The sequence below is a fragment of the Molothrus ater genome, chromosome 2 (genome assembly GCF_012460135.2).
Source record: "Molothrus ater isolate BHLD 08-10-18 breed brown headed cowbird chromosome 2, BPBGC_Mater_1.1, whole genome shotgun sequence".
In the NCBI taxonomy this organism is placed as follows: Eukaryota; Metazoa; Chordata; class Aves; order Passeriformes; family Icteridae; genus Molothrus; species Molothrus ater.
The window spans coordinates 14,652,197-14,679,663 of NC_050479.2; the positions used below are offsets into that span (position 1 = coordinate 14,652,197).

Below are 27,467 nucleotides of genomic sequence, written 5' to 3' on the forward strand. Positions count from 1 at the left end.
CCATGATCTGACAAGTATCCTTTGTGTTTTAGTCCTGCGGATGAATACCATGAGGTACTTTCTCAGCTTGAAACTGTTCCAAAACCAGAGGCACTAATCTGACATATTAAACTGAACTAATAGAAAGTCTTGTGTCTTTACATCATGCAGCATCATTTATGGCATGCTGGGCAGTGACAGCTTAAGTTATGAAAATGCAGTATCACACAGCAGATCAGAGCAGGCTTTATAGCAGGTCTCATGAATTTCTTCATCCAGAAAGAATAAATTTTACTGTGGAAGCATTCTACATAGAACCCCTGCAGAGCAATAGATTAAAACTGGATTTTAGCATTTTCGTCTTGCTCAACTATAAATCAGGAATTAGAATTGATAATGGCAGTTATCCATCAACAGCAGTGATACTGCAGATGAGCCGGAGTAGTTTTATGGTTAAAAGGAGTTACTTTTTATTATTATACTTAAAGAAAAGCTTTTCTATTTGGAATGTTTCTAGGCTCTAAGTAAGGAATGATCAGATCCATGCAGATCGTCAACATGGGTGAGGAAGACGCATCTGAAGTAACACCTCTCCATATTTCAGAGCATCATTCTGAAGCTCTGGCAATGGGTTTGAGCAGCTCAATTGCAGGCTCCTGAGAGAAGGGCTGGCAGGGAGAGCTACCAGAGCCGGCAGGACTGCGCCCCACGGTTCATCGTCGTGTTCGCCGCGCAGTTGAACGCCTCGCGGAACTCCTCAAAGTTGCTCATGGCTCCGATCACTCTGCAAAGAGAAAAGTGCTTGACACGCAGGTTGCCTTTTGTCAAACACTACAGGTCTGCAAGTGTTCCAGTGTTTTCACTTCAGGCTGAATTTTCAGGCTTTCATATCATTTTCCCCACAAATAAAACCAAAATGTTCAGAAGGGCTCCCAGTTAAAGTTAATATGAAGCAAATATTGTTTCATGCTTTGAGAATCATCTTGCTTTGCTATAAACTTTAGGAAAAACAAATTCATTTTGTGATACTGTGTCCTTTAGAACAATTTTCTAATGTAACCCTTGCAGCACAGGTGGGAGATCAGCAGTAGCTGTGCAGGGTGGAATTGTTCTTCCAGCCCTGGCAGACAGCTGCAGTGCAGCAGGCAGGAGGATGGAAGCACACACTGGGCTTGTGCTGGCAGTGGTTTCATGAGGCTCCAGATTCTCCTAACAGCATGCTCTGCCCACCCACACACATCCACACCCACACACACTGGGTCCCTGGGACTTTACAGCTCTTGTTGGGCAGCTCAGCCTTGCACCTGTGAGCATCACGACTCCTCTGATAGTTTGGAAATATATTTTCTGAGCCTTCTGCTCTGAACAGCTCCCAAGCTCTCTTGCTTCTACCACAGGTGATACTGAAAGAGCAGCACATCCCTGCCTGGCACAAGCTGGACAATGTGCCTGCATTCCAGACTGGCACCTTTAGGCACAGGGGAAGAGCTTGGTCTTTGCATGCAGTAATCCTTGGCTCCTGCTTCCATGTCTGCATTTGATGCAGTCAGAAACTATTATTTTACCTTGGCTAGATTGAAATTGTGTTGTTTGCTGTTTTTCCCTGTGCTTTCAACCATCTTGGGATTTACTAACCTGAAACTTGCAATGGTTGTAAAGAGTTTTCTGAGTTAAAAGCAGAAAAAATATCTCCTGTGATAGTAATTGTATACCTTGCCTCTGTTATGCAGCAAGGAGGCATTTTTCTATATTGCAGACAATTTGCTTCTCCGTGTAGCTCAGCATGGTAGAAAATGTTCTTATTACATTGATCAGACTTTCTGTGAGTAAGAAAATTTGCAGTCATCTGGCACAAAAATGCCTAAAGGTCAGTTTTGTAGCAAAGATTACCAAATTAGGTTAGGCTTCAAATAAGATATGCAGCTTTACTGTAAAAAAAAAAAAATTGCAGATACATATTCAGGGGCAGGAACAGCAAGAGTTGGTCATGCAGAGCTGCTGCTGATGTTGGTGGGAGTTCTGCCTGCCATGCCAGGGATTTCAATCCGAAATTGGCATTCAAAAATAGCAAAGACACATGCTAATACTGAAAATCTGCCAATTAAAAACAAGTAAACCTGGAATTTATCCAGTGAAAAAATCTTTATGTGTGCATGCACACCACTTTTCTACCCATGGTTTGATTTTGCCACACATTAACTGAAATCAGAGTGGAGTGTCTGGATTTCATCCCACTGAATTATAGTAGAGACACCTTTCCTTGAGCAGGTCACACTGGCCTCCCTTGGTAATCAATAGAAAGATGTACTTGCATAGTCTAAGTAATTTAAATTTATTACCTACTGAAAGATTATTTATATATATATATATATATATATATATATAAACTTCTAAAATGGCATTTCCTTTTTGACTTTGAAAAGAAACTGGTGTGAGTAGTTCAGATGCATATACCTGTGCTCAAGACATATGTTGTTCATTTCTATAATTTTTATTGTTACCTTTTATGATTACTTTTAAAAGGGCTGTTTGAGCTTTTTGGCCAGAAAGAGCTGTCAGTGTTGGAGCTAGCTGTATTGCAGTTATGCTTATAATGGTCTTGGGACATAAATGAAACCAAGCTGGGAGAAATAGATATTTTTTTAGCCCAGCTGATATGATTTGCAAGGAGACAAGCACCACTGCTTTTCTTCAGTTGTGAAACAGAAGCCAGTTCAGAGTATCTCTCACAAAAACTAAGAAAAAGTTTTATCTATGTTTTCTAGATCTCAAATTAACCTAAACTCTTAAATTTTCTTTCATAGCCTGATGCCTTTCCAAATAAATACTCTAAAGGAGTTTTCCAAATAAATACTCTATCACTAGAGTTCCATGTGTATCACCATCTCATGGGAATGTAGCTATGAAATTATTCAGAATATAAATATACATACAGGTAAATAAACCTGAGGATTTTAAAAGACAACAGATGGTTATTTTACCAAAATCTTAACATGGGTAGGAATTATGAAAATAATATCTCTGTAGGCTGAAGGTCAGCCTGATGCTCCCATCCTCATTGTCATGATGTATTTTCAATGTTAAAAGGCACACAGATTTGCATACTGCACTACTTTTACCCTCACTAACTGGTATTACACTCTTTCAGTCAACAGAAAGTGGTGAGATTCTCTAGAAGGCAAGTAATCCACTGTATTGTGTGAATTTTGTTGTGGATATAACATCCTTTGTCCAAATAAAGAGGTAATGTAGTACTTGACCAAGGGCAAACACAGAATTCTTAGTTAAGCAAATGCAACCAACATGAATCCCAACAAAACCAACATGTTCTTGGTGAAGAAGCAGAAAAATAAACTCAGGCTTCTTAATTCCTATGTAGTCTCTAAAACTTCCCCCCTTCCCATGGCAGGGAGTTCATGAGTGTCTGTGGCCAGAGGAGCCTTCTGGCCAGAACAGGCTCCCTCTGTTATGGCTGGACTACCACAGCTCCTTCAAGCAAAGTGTCCCTGGAAGGCCAAGGGAAGAGTCAGGGCTTGCACTGAACTCAGGGCACAGTTTGCTTTGCTTTATCAATGTAATTCAAGGTGAAGACTAAGGAGCTTTTAATGAACTCAGACAGATTAAATCAAGGCCCCTCCTTATATTCACTCTTTTCTAAACTGGAATTGCTTAGGGAAAGAAAGTGATAGATGAGGCATTTTAGGTACTCAGGCCATGATTACAGGACATCACAGGGATCAGAGTGTGTTCTGGTTCAAATGCTTTTGAAGGTAGATGCAAGCTCCTCAATTTTACAGAAGAGCATTTATAATAGTGAGAGATAAGCTAATAAAAGCAGTTCAATTTCCATCTAAACCAAGAGCACAATCCAATTTTGTGCTTGCTCTTAAACCCTCTTAAAATGCTATATTTCTGCACTTCTGTTCTGCAGTGATTGATTCTGTGTGTACACTGAGGAAATACCATATTTGCACTACCTGAACTGAGGAGGGCTGTGAGCTCCAGTATATATTTGCTCCCTTGCAGATTCCGGTCTAAAGGAGTTGCATCTTACCTAATAAAATAAAATAAAAAAAATCAGAAACAGGCACATTATCTGGGATGACTTTTTATGCACAGCAAAATGTAATGTCACTGTTCTTAGGATATCTATTACTTATAAAATACATAAAATGGAAAGACCATAAATTCCTACTTTGTTTCACCTTTGCCAATCTGCAGTTTTCTCTTGTTTTTCAAATCCCCTAATGGATCCAGTGTCCACCCACTGTTTTTCTCTACACACTCTTTCACATCATCTAATCACAGTCACTTTACTAGTTCTTTTTTTGAAGTTCTCTATAATGGTAGCTTGTTCTGCAGCATCTCACACCTTGATAATTACCAAACATACTTCTTGGTCTCAAAACTATGTACTGTGTATAATATATGTGTACACATAATAATCCTTATCATCTCTAGAACTGCTGCTATATTACCTTATATATTTATGCCATGTTGGAATGTCAGTTTCTTTCAAAATTATACATATTCCACATTTCCATCAGTGGTCCCCAGTTCCCTGTACCTGATAAGTTACTTAATTCAATCATAACTGACCAAAAAACAGGGTGGATAGAATATTTGCATAACTGAATAACCACTCTTATGCTGTATCCATTGCATGAAGTCTCCTTCAAACTGCCCCTACCTTACCTAAGTCTCTACATTAAATGTTCCTATCAACAAAATCCTTTAAGCCAGATTGCCCATAGGATTTCAGTGAACTTCAGTGCAATTTTTTCTGGCTGAACACAGTCCTGACATTTTATAAAAGCCTGTTGAGTGTCTTGAGCTTTGTGGAAATAGACTGAGCTCGAGGGTACCTTGCATACACTGCTCTCACTGTGCATGTGCCCTCCCTGTGAGGGACCATTGGACATATGATTTCTGCAGTTGTCCTGTAAGAGCCCCAGATGTTCCCTCTAGCTTCAAAATTTTCTTGGAGAAAAACTGACATGAGGTGAAACTCTATTCAGCATAAACAATGACAATGGAATATTCTCTTTGTTCAATATAGTCAAATTGAAACAGCCATAGGCCCACAGACTGCTACACTGACTCTCAGCAGAGAAATTATTTTCAGCCAGGACTGGTTGCATTGTTGCATTGGGTCTTGTTTTTCAGTTTGGGATGATTCATTCCTTCAACTCGAGGCAACGTTTTATAGCCTTTTACTTCTCATGTAGGGAGTTTGCCCCAATTTCTTTACTCAAATAAATAATTTCTGATCCTTCCTCGCTCTATGTTTTTTCCTAAAAACATCACAGCCCTTATCAAAGTTTTGTCACAGCATATTTAGTGTACAGATGGGAAAAAACAAACTAAGACTTTCTTCACTGCTGCTTAGTTCCCTTGAACAATATACACAGTAACAAATGGTGTGAGTTAAAATTGAAGGAGGCTGAGGAGTCAATACATGCAGGAAGACCCTTTTAGTGCAGAGAAGTAGAAAAAAGAAAGAAAGTTGCTGTGACAACACTGCAAAACCAAGAATCATTTCAGCAGTTCTGGCACCATGGGTAGTGGAGGACAAAGAGGGAAAGAGAAAGAAATAATAACTGTGGGAGAAGTCTCTCCTTATACTCTCAAAATCTGTGTTTGGGTGATGCAGGTTGTTGAAAACAAGCAAGCTCATCTCTGCACTGCACATTGTTCAAGTTAATAGATGGGGATTTGAAATACATTTATTCTACTCACATGGGCATAACTCAGAAAGAAAAGCTGGTTATGTGTGAACTCAAGGCCTGGCAGTAAAGGCTCTTCTTCTCCTCCTCTCTTTTCTGTAATCCATTTCCTGTATGCCTGATAAGAAAGAGATACTAAGTGCCTTTCAGCAACATGAAGATAACCACAGCTTTTTTTTTTATTATTATTTTTTAAGTAACATGATGTTTCAGATATTTTCCATCTACTTACCCTGAAAGCTTCTCGCAAACCTCCATTATCTGCAATGTTCTCTGCCAAAGTTCTCTTCCCTTTCACCTTGGCAGAATGAAAGAACATCAATCATTTGACCCATGTCTGAACTTCCTACTTGATCAACTTCAAAAAGAGGGGGCAAAGTAAAACAAGGCAAGAACACCTCAGTAAATTTCAAGCAACTTTGGTTAAGAAAACTGGGTTTCCATGTGAATACTGCCAGTAAACTATTTTCTGTGATGAGTTATCCTGGCTCTGGTAATAGATCTCTCTAGTACAAAATATAGTAGAATGCACTTAAGAATCCAGTCCCTGATCTTTGAGTTGAGTGTCAGTAATTTTCCCCTAAGGACTGTTTATATCTGGTGACATGTGACATCCAGTAGCCTCTTAAACTTTTATCTAAAAGGCTATATTTATTTCTCTACATAACTCTTAATATGCTACTGGGATGCAAAAAATAACTTCTTAGTCATAACATAAATAAGCTTAATTAAAAATAGCTGTCAGAATCAAAATTGGTAGTATATTCAGTGCTCTAAAAATATCTGCAAAGGAGATTCCTGTTGCTTGTCCTGGGTATTGATTCCAAGAGCAGGAGCAATAGCAACAAGAATGTGTTGTGGGAAACTGCACTATATAAACTTTGCGAGGAAACTACTCTCCTGGCATTACCAAGTTCGATATCATTACAAAGAAATCCTAATTTCTGCTGAAGTGGCATTATCTCTACTCACCCAGCCAACTAAGGTCCTTGTGTTACCAACTGTATTTGCAATTAAGCAGTTTTACTCTCTCCTGTGCCTCGAACAAGCAAGATAATTGAGGATGGTTTGAGCAGGGTTCTGTAGGTCAATGCTGGCTGCAGCCATCAGCTCTCCCCTGCCACAGGATGCCACAGTGGGGTTGGCATCAGGACTCATTTCAGGATAGAAAATGAGGGGAAAACTCAAGGGAAGGGCCAGGAACACAGCCCCACACTCAGTGCAGATGAGCACCCAGATTGGACTGGGACACCTTGATGCCTTGGGTACAACGCTACAGGAAAAATGGCAGCCAGAGAGGAAAGTGCAACCCTTCCCTGTCAGCTCTCCCCTGCCCTAAGGAGGGTGGAGATGGAGGAGAGAGAGAAGCTTTTAGGAGAAAAGGTGCTGAGACACCAGGGAGCAGACAGCACACAGCTGACTTTTCCTCTGGCCTTTTTGCTCGCACATTTCGCTTGCACTGGGCTTGTGAGACTGACTTAGAGCACAAGATCAGAGTAACCTAACAGGGCCACAGGCCAGCTAAAAAGTGGAAGAATTCTTTCTGCTGATCTCAGGCAGCTGGGGATCAAGTATTTGAGACTACTCTGCACAGGGAGTTTGTGGCAGGGATCATGGACCATGATAAGCCCTTTATATGACGAAATGACTTTATGTGATTATGGCACTCTGAAGCTATTTCTATATCACTTTTTCTTTCATTAGGTTTCTTTTCTGGAGACATTTGTATTGTATACCAGATGAGAAGGAAGAAGAACAAATAGGTTTCTTAATCCATGAAAAATATTCATACAAGGGTAAAAAACCTGCAGAGTATTGATGCAAATGACAGGCCAAAGTGATAATAATAAAAGGCCTTTGCTTGCATAGCTCTTCCTACAAAAGCCATAAATATGTCAGAAAATTGGAAAAATATTCTATCATCTAAAAAGTGCTTTTGGATATCCTGTGGATATAGGAGGAATGGGATGACAAGGGTGTGGGTAACAGGGTCTCTCTAGTAAGCCCATGGACTTCAAAGGCAGTATCTACACTGGGATGAAATTCAGACCTACCTCATCTCAAGAGACAGTGCAAAGGTTAAAGGGGATGGCCAAGCCAATGGCAGAGCATGGGAAGAGCTCACCCACATCCTTGGGGAAGGTTTTAAGGATCTTCTTTGAGTGGCATTTTTGTAATGACACTTTTTTGTCCCACAAATATTCAGGAATGAGCCTGAGAATTTTTATTTATAAATTAGATTATTATGAAGGATTTCAAGTCTAAGTTGCTGGACTTCAGACTAGACCACATTATGGCTTTCTTATCTCTGAGATCAGCACAAACAAGCCTGGGAAAAGTGCTAGAATTGTTGATAAGAATTTCATGGGTCCTCACTGTTCTTAAAAGGCAAAGACTTATTAGTATTTGTAAAATGTAGATAGAGGTGATAGAATTGAGTGGGGACTGGAGTATGTGTTTTATCCTGAAAACTAAGATTAAAATCGTGTCCCAGACAATATCACTGGAATTTCAGCTATTCATTTCTGAAGGTCTGGAACAGATCCTGTTTATCCTCATTCTGGACACACATATGAATGTACAGCTCTTCAGGGAAGCCCATACCTTTGATAGACAACAGAAACAATTCCCTTGCACTTTCTCAATCCTTTTCTAGGAACTACTGCTGTCATATTCCCTTGATTAAACATACAAATGGGGTCTGTGTGCACACATGGAGGAAATAGCAAGAGTGAATCTGAAATAAAGTAGGGCTTATGCATCCATTTTATAGCTGCAATAAATAACAGGCAGAATTGTAAAAGGAATCTATAAAACATGCTATTATACTCTTTCTAAAAGAGTGACTGCTCAGTTTTCATTACAGACTTCATCTTCAGAAGACATTTAACATGCTCACAATAATTAGACCAGCCCTGCTGAGTGACTTCATCCTCTTCCTCTGATTCCAAAATGATGTGATGGAGAGAAATGGTTTAACCCTGTCACCAGAGTGTGGGTAGTGGTATTTGACTGGACTAATCAAACCTGACAGACAATTTTTGACACAATTATTCACCTCAAAAAATCATTTGTTGTGAGAAATGAAGTTGGTAGTTTAATATTCCAATATGTTGGGATTTATAAAAAGAGAACTTAAAAAAAAAATGAAAAAAAAAGCACAATGACCCAGACTCCTCATGTACCACTGTTTTCAGTCACTGGTGGTTTACATACATGTAAGCCAGCTTGCTTCCAGTAGTAGTTGTTGTATTGATTAATCATGCATTTTGTTTTCTCTTTAAATTTTTCTTCAGAGTCAGTTGTCCACCAAGGGTCTAAATTTCCATTTTTGTCATATTTCCGACCTCAAAAAGGAAAGAAAGAAAACAAATGTTTTTGCAGGAAAAAGCTTTTAAAGTTTAGGAATATATCACCTTCATAGAAATGAGAGGGGAATGTTCTCATGTGAGTGTGTGTACAAAATGGATAGGATCAGTGAGCAAAATCTTGGCCCCACTCAAATAAGCAGTGAAAAGCTGGCATTCTATTTATTGTCATAATTTCAATTTGCAGAAAAATATAGTAATAACTAATGAATTCTACAGTACATTTTATAATTACATAGTGTAAGAGGCACTTAGCTTTCTTGCAAGTATAATTGCATTTTTCATCCTCAGACCATATGTCTTTCATTCTGATAATGTGATAATAATTAATTTATTATTAATTCTTGACCTGATCAGGAAACAAATCCATTTCATGAAAACTTCTAAAATTTCCACAAGGTGACAAATTCCCTAGAGATGTATTTATTTCTGTATTTGGAAGGTAAGACCCTGGAAAGGGGGAAATCGAACTTTAGGTTCCTTTCTGAGGGGCAGGAAACAAGGTGGAGATTAGGTGCTCACCAACACAAAGTGGGAGTTTATGAAGAAAAATGTCTCCATTTGCTTGTGCTTGCTGACACAAAACGTTGTAGAGCAGTGCAAACAGGATTTGTGGCGTTTTTTGGGTTTGTTGTTTGTTTTGGTTTTTTTTAAGGTATTCTATGTTGCACAACATAAGCAAACTCAAAATTACTCCCTAGAGGAGGAGGTTCAAGTTTCTTTCTCCCTGCATCTCCCTCCTCCCCCCTCTCCCCTAACTTTCTCTCAGGAGCCCAATTTTTAAAAGCACTTTGCTGAGACAGCCAAACATGAGTAGTGGCAATGCCCCACTCCATCCAGTTTGTCAGGACAATTACACTAACATTTTCTGACTATTTTTTTTCCCCGTCTCTCTTTTTTTTTAAATTTCATTTTAATATTTTGCAACACCTTTTCTGTATCACTCTTGTTACAGTATTGTATTTTAAAACTTGTGCAATTATCTTTTGAAAAATGTCAAATCTGAAATGAAAAGTTTTCTTTGTAATTTTTATCAATCAGAAATTATCCCTTTGTCCTTCCCACTCTCCCCTCCCCCTCTTAGGACTTTCAGAATCTGTTGCTGATTTAGTTTTCATTTGAGACAAAATGAAAGAAGCAAACTTGTGGTATTTCTTACCAAATAAAATCCAATTCAGACAAGCAAGATTCCATGTAAATAAATCTAATAAATACAATTTTATAAGTTTTTCACACAACTCAGCACCATTAAAAAACCAAAACAAGATAAAGGCTACAGCATGTACAAGTCAGCTTTCTAATCTGTCAACTCTGTAAATAAAAAAAAAGTTATCAAAGTGCAGTCAAATACTCACCATTGCTATCAAATCCATGAGTAAACTCATGGCCAACAATCACTCCTATGGCACCATAACTTAATGACCTATAAAAAGAAGAAGCAGTTTCCTCAGAAAGTGTTCACAGTCATGAACATTAAAGGACAAAAGACATTAGGAAAGATCATTATTGATTTAAAAATAAGCTGAGGAGGAAGGGGATATGGGTCTAAAAATCAGACCTACACAATTTTGACTTAAAGATGTTGAGAGTCTTAATGTTAAACTCTTGTTTAAAAGTAACATTTAATCTAAAACTTTGAAAGCATTGTGATGGTTCACTCTTCCAACCAAATCCTTTATCAGCATCATATGAGCTCCACCCTCCTTCAGCTGACTGAATTCTCAATGTTCTGAATGGGAACAGGACAAAGTCACAGCTGTACCTACTCTGAAACAAAGACTATCTTTTGTGAAGCATTAACAGATCTCCATGCAGTTCTATAAAGAAAGGTCATATAATTCCCTTGCACCTGCCCTGGAATAGGATATGATACACAGTCAGATCTAAGGCACCTGGGAAACAAAGTAAAAGGAAATACTTTGTATTCCTGACTAACAATTAATTATATCTTCTTTATTATATCCCAATAAGCATGCTTTTAGGAGAAATAGGGATGAAAGAGGGAAAAGCTCAGGGATTTTTTACACCAAATGCAGTGGGTATCATGCGCAGGTGATTTACTAAATGTATCTTTCATTTGTGGAGTTACTTTTTGTGATTTTAATTATTTCAGTTATTGAAATGCTATACTTCAAAGTAGCTCATAGTATTTCTAAGACATTGTATTGAAATAGAAGAAAGGCAGAGGGTTTTGAAATAACATTATTGGACCTAATGATCCATAGTGCACTAATTGCTCATCTCAGTCATGCCCAAAAACTATTATATCATTTAATTCCCTATGCTCCCATGAAAATCCTTCACTTTGTTTTTTTCTTTCCTGAATGGTACTTTGCATGTGTTAAAATCTCCCCTACTGCTTTTTAGCCCAAGTACTGTTACAAACCATCTCCAAAAATGCAGGTTAAAATTATATGTTTCAGCAACAGAAATACCATCCTTTTGTGTGACAAGTTTGTAATCTCGTGTAGCACACAGTGATAATTACCCCTAATAAATGCACTATGTAAGACTTGTTTTCCATATCTGAAGTAAGGGGTTATACAGGATCTTTTGCAGCTGGAGAAGTATAAAAATAATGGCACAAAACATGTAAAGAGATCTAGAAGAAACAAGCCCTATTACTAAATACATCTTATTTTTCCTTTAAGGTTCTTTGTCACCATGAGGGGCAGGGACAAAGAACAGCCTGGTGTTCTGCCAGTCCCTGGAGCTTTCCTAAGTTCCAAAAGATGAGGTTAAGGTTGCAGTGAATTTTGGGCTTTGTATCTGTGAACCCCAATGCAGCATTCTGTCCAGCTCAACAACATTTTTTCCAGGAATTTTCCCAGTTCTGTTCATGCTTTTCACTTCTGGGCACAGTAGGACAGAGATGGAAGGGTTAGGTGCAGCCCAGCAGACACCATATTAAAGGGGACCCTTCTGGGACTGGGGAGGCTCAGAACTGAAAGGAAACTGTGAGGTCAGGTAGTCTGAAGTCTCTGTTTCAATATATATGGCACTGGAGACTCACAATTGTGAATGGTGGCATTTGAGTGTTATTTTATTTAATGTACTGAGATGTAAAAGTGATAACTAAGCTTTGCTTCTGCAAATAGATGTAACTGGGTTTTGGTGGTTGTGCTGGAACTGGACACTAAAATGCCACTAAATGTTAAATATTTGCTAAATTAGTTTTTCAGCAGGCACTGGTGACTTTTTGATGGTTTATCTGCTCCACTGCCATGTGCTGTTTCTTCTAAGCAGACAGAAAACATCCAGAATATTTCAAGGACAAAAGCAATCTGTTGTCTGATATAAACCAGCTACATTTGTTTACTAAATTACATTTTGATACGTACTCAAGCAAAACCAATTTAAGCTAAGGTAACCTTTAAGGAAGAGAAATGAGCAAAGTATAATACTTTGAAAGAAACACAGTTTTATCACTATGGCAGAAGGTCAGAATACAGAGAAATCAGAAAGCAAAGCTGGTCTGCAATAACTACAACAGAAAATAAGTTCACCTTAACAAGAAAGGACTTTCTTCTATCCCCAATTCCTACTTACAAAGTCACCTGGCCCACAAGAATTCTCTTTGAATACAAATTAATTAATTCATAAATTGAACGTGTCTGTTTACATATATTGCCAAATTTCCTGTTTACAAAGACACGATCCAGATTGGATGACGGCAAACACAAAATGTTCAAAAAGTTTGATTTTTTTAAACAATGATTTATTAAGGATATATTTCACCAGAAACTGGCTTTATATAACTGCAAAATAACTTTCAGAAACTGCCACCAGAAATTTTTCATGGTCTTATCCTACCCTAAAATAGAAGGCTATTGAACTGCACAAAAGCAGTGATTTTTCAAAATTTAATGTATGTGACCTATAATTACCCTTCCTCAGCCTCACTGGCACATGGGCCTGCTCAGGCAATCACTTATGCACATGAAGATATTCTCATGCACCTCGACAGGCACAGACAAGGGCCCACTGCTAATCTTAGATATTAGCAGAAAATGAACAATACACTGATAATAATTGGCTTCTCAGGGTATTCACTTCTGTTCAGGAAGTGTCAGTATCTGATTTACAATTCCTTTTAATACCTGCCATGTGCACACTGCTGCATCTGCATGCTGTAGCACTGAAACACTTCCACTTGGGTGCACTTAATTAGCAATTCCTGTGAGAAATCAGTCATCAGCTTAAGACAACAGCAACACATACAGCTCCCAAGGGTAAGAAAATACCACACAAAGCAGCACTTCTCAAAGTCAGCCTTTTCAGAGGCAAAAGCAGGATACAGCAGGAGAGAACACACAACCCAAGGACCAAGTTTGCCCTTACAGCAGGACAACACAGATTTCCTTGGAGCTGCCTTTCAGTTGTCTTCAACACCACAGCCTTCCTCTCCTCACCCTCTTCTTTGTGTATTTCTGTTTGCAATACCTTTCCCTGTTATTCCTCAGTTCTAGGTGGATGAGGTTCCCTTGTGCACTACTTACCTAGGATATTCTGTTCCCCAAAAGAAAGGCTTTTGAAGTTCTCCTGCTGGGAATCCTGCAATAACAAAAAGGAAAAAAAACAAAAAAGAAAAGAAAAATCTGGTGAGGTCAATTGAATACAGCTGAATAGCTGTCACAATGCCCAAGGATTTCGATTTTATGACCTCATTTGTTTGGTTTCAGAAGGTTTTTCAAGGGGAGCTTTCCCCTGGGTGGTAGAATGCAATAGAGAGGATCTCAGAGTGGCAGCAGAGATCCTGCTACAAGCAGGTCTGAGTAAATGCATGTGTTCCTGTGAAAAACACTCCTCAGGCTTCCTATGAAGGGTCCTGGATTATCCTCAGATGTGCTGACTGATCAATAGACAATACATAGGTAAAGTGCAGTAAGAATTAAAATACTGTTAGCTTAGTGAGGTTTCAGTGAAGCAAGAAATGTGAAAGTGATAAAATGTAAGCCTGATTCTATTTAGTTTATGAAAAACAGAGGTAAATGAACATACTTAGGCACTTTTGTAAGGGAAATCTGTAGATTATTAAGGCTGTAGGGTCAGCCTAGCTACAGATATTACCTGGCTGCTTCTGGTTCTGGCAACTAACCAGTTGCCAAAAAAACAGCAATGGAGACACTCTGATGAGTGATGAGCAACTGATGTTTCACATAGGAAACAAAATTGTTCCTCAAATTTAAAGTCACAGGTTTATTTTTAATTCCAGGGGGACATTTTAGTGCCAGGATACTAAAGACAGTGGAACTGCACGTGGTAAAAGTTTAACAGCCCAAATAATTGCTAAATAAAACATACACCCATGGTCAAAGTTCTTATATGATGGTGAAAAGTGCCATCCTTCCAGGCCCAAATGTGGAATTTACTGTCTTGGGTCACAAACTCTCATCTCTAAAGCACCTGCTTAGAAGATTTACCCACATGGTCATCACCTTGTTGAGGAAGAACATTTCCTCAAATGATTCACTCGTTTTCCCAGGAACTCTTCTTTACCCTATGGGTCCCTCTTCAAGAAATCACCTGAGTACCCAGAACAATACAGAAACCATATTCATTTGATTCTAATACTATTCAGTTTTTTGTTGATAGTTTGGTTATGGATTTCTTTATATCTGAGATAAGTTGTCAGGCAAGATCTTTGTCTTTTCCTTACAAGGTCTTTAAAAACTTACTTTCAAATGAAAAAAATCCCCAAAACAGACCCAGGATGCTGAGTGTAATTCATGCCATGCCAAATGATGTGGCACAAGGCACGTCCTCCTGGCCTGCCCAGCTGCTTTTTTCTGCTGCTCCTCCATGGTTGCCATCATCCCTATCAGCAATTAGCTTATAAAAAGTGTGGCCTACAAAATTTTTTGAGTGTTGCCTGGGGTTTTTTTTTCTTACTTCTCCAGATGTTGTTTTATTTTTTCAAGCATATAATTTGCTTTTCCAGCAATGCAAACCACAATTTTACCAATGTCAAGGACAAAGTTTTACTGATCTAACTGTCCTTGCACAGAGATTATTTATCATACATGTTTTGAACATTTTAAGCAGCAATGGTACACACATACAACCTGATGAAAATTGTTTGTTAGGCCTTAAGAGCTGTGTTCAGAGCTGAAAATCTAGTTTGAACGGGTTCCCTCCAAACACTGACATTCAGAAAAGGTTTTGGAAAGCTTAGGTTCTGCTAACTCTAAATGATCCTATCCCCACAACAACAGAGGAGAGGAACTGTGGCCAAAATGAACAAATGAGCCCATACCAAAGGCAGTGTGAACTAAGGCAGCACAGTCACCCCACAAATCATATTTAATGATCACAGAATCCTGGGAGCCTGTCACTGCACCAAGAGGCTATTCAGATCTTTTAAGGAACTGCAATTAGTTTTTCTAATTTTAAAAAGCTGCAATTAGTTTTTCTAATTTTAGAAATTTTCTCTAGTTTTAGATATAAACTTGTAGTGAGTTTGCACTTGTCTGCAGTAGAGGTAATATGCATTATTTACAGCAAATTAGGTGCAAATCTTCACTCAGGCTTATCCAGCTACACTAAATGTGTCTTCACAGAGCACTGCTGAAACACATTCAGCTGTGAGTTAAGCCATGAGATAGTTTCACTGAACGAGTCAATGTGCATGAAAGGTAGGAAGCTCCAATGCTGAATCTGTACAACAGGTTGGTAATTATTGTACTCAGAGTCAAGATCCTTTTTAGGTTAGATATCACTGGGAAAAGTGCTGGTTGAAGGAGTGGTTTCTGCTTCTGGACATGTGTGAAAACATCTCTGTAGTTTGCACTAAAGGAAGCTCAGGAAGTATTTCCAGGCCAAAGCAGAGTCAGAGGCCAGTAGAATGTACTACACATTTCAGAAAACCTCAGGAAACTGGAATACATTATCACCAGTAGGAGTTGTTCTATTTTGTTTGGAGAGTGCATGTTTTTGTGGTTTTGTTGGTTTTGTTGGTTTGTTTGTTTGTTTGTTGGTAATAAAGAAAATCTAGGTTTGAAAGTGATTCTTGGTGAGCTAGAAAAGCAAATGGGTCCCATTCTCCAGAGGTCAGCAGCACTGAGGGACTGAGGGTGCTTGTTCCACTATTCCAACACTAGAAGGAACACAATGAGAGCTGACAACACCTTTATGCAACATCTCCTTCAGGCAAGCAACAACTACATCATCCTTGGGAGGATCAAGGATAACAATGTCTTATACCTAGAGTGTCCTTGAAATTGTAACGTGAGATTGATCACCAGACAGTTTCTTATTTTGTGCTGATCTGAATCCCTTGATTTAGGCAATTCCCCCATGAAGCCTGTTTCTTTTTTTGCTTGGCATATTGCACCTAAAAGGATAATGAAAAAACTCGGAGAGCTCATATTGGGCTGCAGATACAATAAATACTAATGGGATTACTTCTATGCAACTGGATTTCAAGCAGACAAAGGACAGATCTGGAGTAAGACAGACAGATTTCAGGGAGTTTCACATCTTAAGGAATAGATATAGGCAGTAGGAATATATTTTGAGCTAACACTTGACCGCAAACTTAGCCTGTGTTGTGCATCTTTTAAAGCTTTGTCCCTCTACACAGCCCCAGAAGAGAGATACAGGCTGACAGTCTCTCTCTTTATACAATGGATTACAAATGCAGGCCCAGAGTCTACACCAAAGCCATTACTCACCAACAGCACACAGGAAGAAAATTGTGTTATCTTATTACAGACCCCACACAAATGCATCTGCCATCAAGACCTGGACTTGCAGAATGTGCTTTGACTACTTTCTTAAAACCTACCCTTAATTCGGAGCAATGCCACTGGTCTGCAGCACCATTCTGAGATGGGCACTGGTGTCACATGTCACAAGAGCACTGCTCTGTGGACAGCTGAGCTCAGGCTGTCACAGAACACCACTGGTACCCTACATCCATGCATCTTACTGGTGGCAAGGTGGGACAGCCAGGCTAGATCATCCTCAAGATGGACTTTGTGCCACTGATCCCACCATACTAGGAACCAGCTGTTCTGATCACAGCCCTTCAAGCCCAGCAGTTCAAGGAGTTTTCAGTGCACCTGACCATCTGCTCGAGTGGTCAATTCTTCAGCAGTTGGTATTTGAGCATGTTAGGGAAGACAGTGCTGAAATTCTTTCAAAAGAATAAATCATATTTACATCTCTCTCCTCCTCCACTGAGCTAGTAATCTTAATGTAGAAAGCTGGTCAGAGAAACTGTTTCCAGGAATTACTTTATCATGTACTCAGGGACTGTTGCGAGCCTGGCTTGTAATTCCCTAGATCTTCCTTCTTGAAGGTAAGAGTGACATTTGCTTTCTTCCAGTCCTCAGGAACCTCCCCCAGTCACCATAGCCTTTCAAAGACTACCAAGAGTGGCCTCATAATGGTGCTGTGAGCTTGTAGGTGCACCCTGTCAGAGCCCATGGGCTTGTGCTTGCCCAGTCTATTTTAACATTCCCTAACCTACTCCTCCTCCATGAAGGGCGAATCTCCTGTTACCAGGTCCCCTGCCCTCATTCAGCACTACATTTTCCCTACACTTGCTGCTGCTGCTGCTGCTGCTACACTTGCAGAAAAGTTTCTTCACATCCCTTGCCAGCTTCATCTCCAGGGGGGTTTTTGGCTTTCCAAACCCCTGTGTCTCTGCACAGTGACGGTTCAACTTTCCCCTTAGTCACCTTACTGCTCTGGAATGCAGGGGCACCTCAAGCAGTGAGCCAACACCTGGCTTACTTCAAATATTTCACTCTGAATTTAGGTTGATCTTGAAGCTCTGACAGAATTTTGCCTGCACAGGACTACTTTTAATGTAATTAAATGTTTCTATCTTCATTTTATCTGTGATGTTATTTTCAGCATCTCCCTCCATCAAGGTGCTGTAAAGCTTGTCAGAATGTATTTAAAATTTGAAGGTGTTTTCTTTTTTTTCAGTTTTGCAGGGGCTTTACTGTCATTATTAAATCCTAGCTAAAACCTTCTGGTATTATTATACACACTTTGCAGATAAATACCCTTACCTCAGTATGATATTGCTAGCTTACCAAGAAGATGCAAATAACTACATTTGATCTGATAATTCCCTGAAAAAATGCAGAATAATGGATAAACTAAACCAAAACCACATGAGACGACTCACCAAATCATGAGGAAATTTGGAGTTCAAGACTAAATATGAATTCAAATTGCATAGTTCACTTACATTATTCAGTTATATTGCATGCTGTTTTTAACTGAGCAAGGAAAAGCCTTATTCCAAGTTAGTGCATTTACCGCTTCCAATAATGAGGTTGGTTTGTTTTAAGCAACTTCTGACAGGCTAGTGAATCGTATAGATAAGTAGCAGATATGGAAGACAGCTGTGCTAAACTGGGTGATATACAGGGTACTCTGCCAATTGGTGTGCTGACAGTTCTCAGATGTATTCAAAAGCTCTAACTTGCTTTTTTGAAGTCCCATTAATTCGCTGAATGAATTCAGATGCAGAGTTTTAAAGGGATAAGATATAAGCAGAAGACTAACTGCTGGTCAGTAATCAAAGAATATTGAATTCATATAAGGAATTAAATGTGAAGACAGCTGGGATGTTGGTTAGTTGTCTAAAAACAGCCCAAAGAGCAGGATACATTTGTTTAGAATGGTTCCACAGAGTTGTATTTGGACTACTGAATCTCATCCCAGTGATGGTTTTGATGTTTGGGGTCTAGCTGTCAGTCTCAATGGCAAGAAGGGTTCCTGCAAGTTTCATGTCAGATAAAACACAAGAGAAAAAACACATTGCTTTCGGATACTTTGAGACACCCAAATGGCTTTGAGCACGCACATGTAGGCGACAGAGACCAAACTGTCTGACATTACAGGGACCTGAATCATACACCTTATTTCAAGTTTTATCCTCTGGACAAAGAGGACAGAAAATATCAATTGTGTAAGGCACAGTAACTGTTCCATGCAATGCATGAACACAAAGCTTAATTTTATTAAGAACTCATAATAATGAATTTATTGTGTGAATAAATTCATTAAAGAGATACAGGGAAGTAATGGTCTTTGAAAGCAGAGGACTCTGTAGCCTCTGCTTCAATTCTTGGCTCAGTTTCTCCCTCATCTGACAAGAGGCTGTTTTTCTACTCATGAAAAAGAGAGAACCTGGTGTTTACCAACCTCAGTGGGGCAACATGAGGAGAAACATGACATGGTTTGTAAGGTGCCAAGGAAGACTGTCTGCTAAGGGAGTAGGAAATGTGAAAACATCTGTTTTATGAGAAACTTAAATCTTTATTTTATGAGGAAAAATCCTCAGTGGATTCCCCAGGGTGAGGGAATGGGGGCTAGGGGGAGAAGAACAAAGAACAAATTCTTCTATTTTATACATTCATAGATAGGAATTTAGGAAGAAAAAATAAAGAATGGAGGTAAGGATCATGCACCATTGTTAAATAAAAGAGAATAGTAATCTTTAGTAAATCAGGAAAATTGAAAATGAGGGCTCACTTAAGACACTTAAAGCTTACTTAATAACAGGGCTCAGAAAGTGTCCAGTCCAAATCTGTTAAGTTCATTAACCTCCAGGAAACTAATGGCACACTTGAAACTACTTCATCAATAACCTTCCAAATAGTCCAATTCTTAAGGGAAGAGAAAATGCCCTATGCACATTCCCCTCATCCTGCCCTGGCCATGGCACCAGGTGCTGTTTTCCAGCACTTCCCTGGCTCCTGGCAAGATAAGAGTTATCCCTTGCAACTCCCAGCATCAGTGAGCTGCCAGCGTCAATATCTGCGTGATGCTTCCTGCAAAGATGAGACTTGTTGGCTAGTATGAGCTCTCATCTGTGGTTTTCTCTGTGGATGCTAATTTGAATGCAATTTTTAAATTCTGTTGTAGATCATATCTGCCTCCTGTAACATGTATTGAGGCCTCTCTCTAAAGAGGCCTCTTGACTTTCACTAGAGAACTGCAGTAACAGCAAAAATGACTCAGAAGGAGCATGGATATAAACTTACAGAGATAATATCAACATTAATTATCCAGTACATCTATTCAAGCTTACACCTCATGAGTGCATTGCTTATATTTGCCTCAGTTCACTGTAAATCTCCCCTTCATTACTGTTCACAGCCCACAAATGTGACTATTTTTATATATTCTAGAGGCATACATATTTACACTTAAAAAAAAATCCAAAACACACCAAATGTCTGATGAATAGTTTCCTTTTATCCTTAACATATTCAAAGGCTAATATGTTAGTGCTGTAATGAAATAAAACCTTTTCTTGAATAGAAGTATGCTAGCACACTTTGATCATCACTTGTGTCTATTTTCAGCACGTATTTTTTGACTGCTCTAGAGTGCATTAAAATAAACAAATCCTTTAGAAATTGTTTTTGGTGTTCCAATTATGATAATTAAAAAGATAGTATTCATGCTGCTTAGATGATATGAAGTGTACTTAGATACATTTTGAGACTCTAAAGGCAATGACACATACCTGTTGTCCTTGTTAAGTACCTATAATTAAAGGGGAAATTGACGAGCAAATGCACAGAAAATTGAAAAATTATCCAAACTAGGATTAAAAAATAATTAACAACCATTATAAACATGCATAGTGGTTCCTCTAAGACACTTTGAATTATGGAAAAAGAGAAAATAAATAAATAAAACTCACATACAGAGAACATCAGGAATAAACTTGTATAACATTAAGGTAAATTATATGTAACATATTTTTTAACTCTGCTCTTTGAGGCGCATCTTACCTTGATGCAGCTACTTATTTCTCCTTTGGAAATATTAATAGAATCACTGGTCATTCAAACTATCAACAGTTTAGTAATGAAAATCAAACAAAGCAACACCAAAGACAGAAGTGTTTGCACTAAAAGACAGCAAAATTTGGTACATCTACTGCATTTTCAAGATTTGCTAAATTCTCCCAAATCTAGTAAATCTTTTAATCGCCCAGTTTCTATTCTCTATTCATTTTCTCTTTTAGTGAAACAAGACCTTTTTTCCAAGTTACAGAGTAGTCAAGTTAAAAACACTAACAGCCTGCCTGTATATGAAGATCACATGGACCTGCATGGATATTCCAATATTTATGTCAGTGATATAGATTACAGAGAGAGAAGAATTTGTGATCCTTCCATCAGGAGTGTCAGAGACATCCCTGTGCTCTGAATATAGAAAGAAAAAGCAGCTGCCTAAAGCTCAGAAGTGCTCAGGACATCCACATTCACCTTCCCTTGTGCCAGGTACCTGATGGTTGCTCCTTTTCAGAATCCATGGGTCAAGGAACTGATGTTTCTTTTTCTCTAAACTTTTTCAAGAAGCCTCCAGTGACTAATCAACTTTGGAGTTACTGTAGTTTTGTTGATATCCTCACACAGCACATTTCCATTTCCAAGCTAATGGTCCTAATTTTTAGAATCAAATTTTGGAAGTGGGGATTTTCCAGTTCACATAGAAACCACTTTCCATAACCAAATTTTATTACACATTTTAAAATTATTTATCTTATTTCTCAAATTCTTCTTAGTAAACTCACTTACAAAGAGCAAAAATGGATGGGCCTTGAAGACAATAAAGTCCAATTTGCTCACTGAAAGCAGGGGCACTCAAGCAGATAGTGAAGAGGATATCTGGTCCATTCACTCATTTACAGGAGTGATCAGCCATGGATGTGAAGGCAAAGAGTTTCAGGCAGCTACCTGTGAGGTAATTCTTCTGGAAGCACACATTCCTACCTTCCAGCAGCCAGCAGCAGAGGGAACTGTCCTCCTGGACTGGGTTTATATCCCTCTGTTCTTTTGTAAAGAACAGAACACAACACCCTCTCTTCAGTTCATCTGCTAATGCAGTGAGTAGCACAGACCCTCACAACAAACCCCTCCAACTATTTGCCAACAAGTAATTGGTTCCTACCTCCTTTTCTTATTCTAATCAGCCATTAATTTATGAAAGGACCTTCTTTCTTGTCCCATGACAACTCTCAGTTATTAGTATTGGGAAAGAACCTCATCAATAGTGTTCTTTGGAAAAGAAACATATGATCGTATCAAGCATACTTACTTGCTTTCTTAATTAAAAAAAGCCAAAACTCTAGTAGATTAAGAAAGCATGATTTTTTTCTAAAAGGAAAAGCAAAAAACATCTCAAAAACATCTCAAAAAACATCTCATCTCATGTTCACTCTTCACTGTTATATCATATGATTATTCATTCTCTCTATTCAATCATGTTGTGGCCACAAACAGATTCCTTCATATAAAGGCTAAAATGGCTTGTTATGCAGATCCCTCTGAACTGACTTTTGAAAAACAGGATTTGATACTTGTCACACCTATTCTTTCTGTGCTGAGGCCACTATAAGTCATAGGCTATACATCAAAGCTGGTTGTTTGGAAATTTTTTGTCTAAGTTCTTTTGAAATACCTGGGAGAATATTATCTGGTCCTTATATTTGTCACAGTTCCTTATATGAATTTCTTCTAAAGTCCCTTCTGTTGACTTCTATTCTAAATTTTAAACAATTTCTGAGACTGACCTCTCACAAGAAAAAGTTCCAGAATTAGAATTTCCCAAACTCTTTCAATGCAAAGAATTATCTTATTTTTTATGCCTTAGAGACTCTCCTCTCTCAGGGAATTTGACAAACAGGTTTTAGTATAAGTTCTTATGCTCCTAGAAATTTGGTCCATGAAATTTTTCTAGGCTTGCTATATCACAATTTTACATCTAACTTGCTAGAGTTCAAGCTTAATTCTTATTCTCAAATGATTCTGGTTTCTAGAACTTTTTTTCTGTTATTTAACTAGGCCTTTAAAATTGCCACAGTTCTGTGGCATGTGAGCAGCCCCCAGAACTTTGTACAGATTACTACTGAAAACACAACTGCAAAGCAGTAAGGTAGCAGAATTAATGGGAAATCAGTAGTGATGTGTCAAATGTTTATCAGCAGCTTCTACCAGAGAATGTCCCTCCCACATCACCCAGGGCTCTTGCCCCATAAAACCAATGCCACTGCCATAAAAACACAGCAGCCAGCAGTGGCAGACAGTACTGTGCCTTTCTCTGAATCCTCCCTTCTCTTGCACTTCATTTTTAGGGCATGATTACATTTTTACCTCTCTCTCAGGTACAAGAGGATTTTGTTCAGAAAGAGCCACCTAAACCCTTTTCCTCTTTGAAACAGTCCTAAAAGGACTGAGAGTCAGTGGCACTGTCCAAACTTCCAGGTCACCTGCCAGCAGAATGAGAAGTTCAGCAGTTATGATATAGAAAATACAATCACCTCTACACCCATGACTGATGGGTTACATTTGACAACTGCCTCTTTTTTGCCTCCTGACTCTTTCAGACACAGCAAGTGTGAAATGTTCAGTGGCTCCAGCCTCTCATCACAGTTTTCTCTAATGTGCCATGGCAGAGAGACTGGGACAGCTGAACACTGCTCAAATTTGAAAGAACCCAATATTAAAGAAGGTATAACAGCAATGGCTCTCATTTTTCTCTGAGCAGGCTTCCTCTCCACTCACACAAAACCTTCCTAGCAGCAGTGGTGGCTGGAGGAAGAGCAGCTGTAATGCTTCAGGGGTACCTCAGAGCTGTGACCACCTCAGCCAATGCTACCTCAGATGATCAACAAAAATGTGACTGCCTAATGATGGCAGCCCTCTAATTAAGGCAGAGCTATCTAAATTGAGCACTAATTTTAATCAAAAGAATTTTCTAATTATTATACGTGCTTTACAAATGAGATCACTTAGACACAAAAAAAATTTAGTGAGTGCTTTGAAGGCAAAACTGTTTACAGAAATTGGTAGAAGCAAATACCAGCAACTGCCTGTCCTCTGTTGTACCTTCTTCAGTGTGATACATTAACTTTGTGCCTTTCTTTCTGTGACCAAAAGAGATTCAGGAGAAAAAAGGAGAATCACTCAGCAATTTTTGAGGTCCTGACTCTGGGGACTGAGACCACAGAAGTGGTGGCAACCACTTTTCAGACCCTAACAGCTTAGAATGAGAAGGCTGATTTAACATGCAAAGCTAATAAGAGCAAAGAGAATTGCCAGGGTAAAGGTAAAACTGTTGAACAAAGACTGGCATAGAATTTTAAAGCCTGTTAGAAAATTTCAATTCAAACCCCATTAAAGCAAACAGGAATGAACATCCAAACTCGTAACACATCATTGAAAAACTCAGCTCTTCCACCTTATTTGTTTCCACACTAGAATATATGCTGCCTAAAACCAGCCAGTAACAAAAAATAGAATCAGACAAGTAGTACTGCACATACAGGTAAGAATTTTCAGTTAACTACAGATATCACTCCTTGCTCTTGAATGAATTGAACAAATCCACTGGATATGCTCTCTTATGTCTTCTGGTCTATATCACAGTCTTCTCTAGTCACATTTATTGTTACATGTCTGTCAATACTAAAGGACAGAACTGCTATCACTGTGTATTTATGGAGATGTGTGTACATATTCTTGCTACAGAAAACAGAAGATAGAGACATTAGGCTTTAATAAAAGTGATTTATGTTATCATTCACAATGGACAGAGTACAAACACACACACACGCACACACACACACACTCTTAAGTCTCACAGCTGAATTACCAGGTTTGAACTTTTAATTTTCAGTCATAAGAAACACAACAGGTACAGCTGTTATCTGAAGCTCGATACATACATTCCCAAACAAGCACTTTATAAAGAAGCTCAGAAGGAAGATACTCACTGATTTGGTTGGTAGATGCACTATAAAAAGCATTTACAGTAGTTGGGCTTGTAAACCACCTGTAGTAAGAACAAGAGAAATTATCTGTCAGTACATTGGCATTCACCTTTATGAATCAAAGGAGCAAAGATAAAAATTGGAATTCAGTAGAAGAAAGTAAAACATTAGGAACTTAAGATACATTAAAGTTTAAATATTTCTCCATTTCAGTACATGCTACCTTCACTTTCTAGAACATTGAAATCTATTGTTTAATGACTTTAACTGCATACAGTCAATAAATGCCCAACAGGAGCAATTCTTAGTGTTCCTATCATGTGATCTGTTTAATTTTTAAGTGGCCACTGTGCTTGTGAGGCTGATGAAACAAAACTCACCCAGAAGAGGCTGCAACACGGACAGCAGCTGTGAAAACTCTCCTGGGTGTCTTTCAAACACGTGTGGAGGAACTCCATGTGGGAATTAGAGGAGAGCATTTTGAAACAAGTGGCTTTAGAGGCTTTGCTGAACAACTACTTGGAAAATTAGGATTATGCCAGCAACATAAAGAGATGATTTCTGGGAATGTAAATTCAAAATAAACAGCTTCATGTTCTGTGCCCTATGCAGTGAGCATGACCATCCTAAACAAACAGACCTCTTGCCAGGCATTTTTTCTCATAGTTTGATTTCTCATATATACTGGAAGAAACCTTAGATTTAAATAGGAGTTGGACTTTGATGATCCTTGTGAGTCCTTTCCCACTCAGGATATTCTATGATTCTATGAATAGCAAATGAATCTCCTTAGCCTAAGCTCTTCTGTATTGAGAGTGGCTTCAACCACATGAATGGAAAATCTTGACTGACTTCAGCTGGATCCAAATCCCCTCAGATGAAACCCTGAGTTCAGTGAGCCCAAAATTTCACTTTGTGGTTTTATAAGAGAGAAATTAGGCTAAAGAAATAAAGATGATGATAATTAGTGGCTAGTTCATAATAAATTAGAAGCAACTCCAGTAAATGTTCAAACAGGAACATCCTGATGTCATTAGCAAAATATTACTCAGAAGTTTTATAAAACTGTGTGAATGCAATGTAATTGCTTTGGAAAATTTCTTTTAAAGAGAAGAGAAAGGAGCTGCAAAACAATGAGTAAGATCTTTCCAAAGGAAGATCTATCAGAATATGGAAAATGTGTGATATCAATGACAATGTATACACAATTCATGCTTTTAAATAGCCCCCTTAGTAAAAGAATCATCTGCAGATCCTGACTGTTTTTCTGACAACTGATGTCCTCACTTAAACCATGTAACAAAGGGGATAGTTCAAAAATGGCAGCATTTTGTCTTTTATCAATAAATTTAACTGCTTGTATAATTCTCCAAGCTGAGCAGCTTATTTTGCAATACATCAACTAGAAAAAGTAATAAATGAAGGCTAAAAGAGTGATGTCATGTACATATCCTAACCATCCATTACATTACATGCTCTAATTGTCAGAGATAACTTTCCCTGTCTTGTTTATTAGGAGATTGTGGAGGGGAGGAGTAGGGGGAGGTTGTTTTCTTGTCTATTTTCTGCTTTCTTCATAGTAAGGAGATTAAATGTTAGAGGTAATGTAGTGAGATAATGGAAAATTGAAGAAAGAATGTATATGGTGAGGAGACAAAGAAAAAAAAATTAGGGGCTTAATTAACTACATTTGAATTTCATGTTTGTTCATAGCAGCAATCAGCTGAACTGTTTTGAAGGATGCAAGCCTGCCATTCATGCCTTGGGACTGGTGCTCCAGGCTTAGCTGTAAATCTGGAGGACTGTCCCTTTTTTGAAAAGGAGAAAATCCATCTGAAAGAGTCAAGACTTCAATTTATATTTTACTGTAAGTTTGAGCAAAGACACATAGTGTTGTGACTGGCACCTCACCCTCTTGGCTTGTTCTGCTTACAATGGCCTTTCTGTTCTCAAACAGCAATTTTTAAGCATGAAAAAGGCTTCTGGGACAGAAAATGCTCCCTTTTTGCAAAGTCCTCTTAGCCTTTTATTTCCAGTCAGAGGATCAAGGGCCTGAGACGTATAACAGACACTTCAAAACAGATTAATGTGCTGTGGCTCTTCTCTCCATCCTCTGGGGGGGCTTACCACAGCTAGCTGCAGAGAAGAACCACCACAAGCAGCAGCAAAGAGCTCTTCACTGACTAGAGACAGCCCTCCAACAGCACAAGTTTGCTCTTGCTCTTCCTGGGTGAGGAGTGGTGATGCAGGAACTTCCTCCCCATAGCAGCACCTTAGTCTGCCCAACAGCAGCGGTGAATGCTGGTGACATTTGGTCCACATTTACTGAGGAAGGACTTCACACAACCCTCTGGCCATACTTTCATACCTATGAACTCATAAATTTGTAGCTTGCAGGGGAAGACAAATCACCACATCCCTGTCCTGAGGTTGCTGCTTTTCTCATGATCTACAAGAGCAGAGCTCATCCTGTTTGCTGAGCTTAGCATGAGCACAAGGCTGAGAACAGCCTTGATTTTCCCAGTGCAAAACTGAACTCAGTTGTTTCCAGGTTGCTCCTTTATAAAAATGCCTTAAGAATGATCCTGTATGGAATTCATTTTGCTTTTAAGCAGTTAAGAAGAGGACATATAGCAGCCA

General features: G+C 38.7%; 1 protein-coding gene across 1 annotated transcript in view; it reads right to left on the minus strand.

Moving 5' to 3' along the window:
- Positions 1-604: 604 nt before the first annotated feature.
- PHEX (phosphate regulating endopeptidase X-linked) overlaps positions 605-27,467 on the minus strand; it is a 95,102-nt gene continuing 68,239 nt past the window's right edge. Inside the window, exons 15-22 of the mRNA XM_036384733.1 lie at positions 24,831-24,889; positions 13,573-13,627; positions 10,429-10,496; positions 8,922-9,052; positions 5,938-6,003; positions 5,719-5,823; positions 3,957-4,033; positions 605-763 (exon numbers count right to left, since the gene is read on the minus strand). Of these exons, the coding sequence (XP_036240626.1) occupies positions 661-763; positions 3,957-4,033; positions 5,719-5,823; positions 5,938-6,003; positions 8,922-9,052; positions 10,429-10,496; positions 13,573-13,627; positions 24,831-24,889 (664 nt within the window). The 3' untranslated portion in view covers positions 605-660. The remainder of the gene's footprint in view (positions 764-3,956; positions 4,034-5,718; positions 5,824-5,937; positions 6,004-8,921; positions 9,053-10,428; positions 10,497-13,572; positions 13,628-24,830; positions 24,890-27,467) is intronic.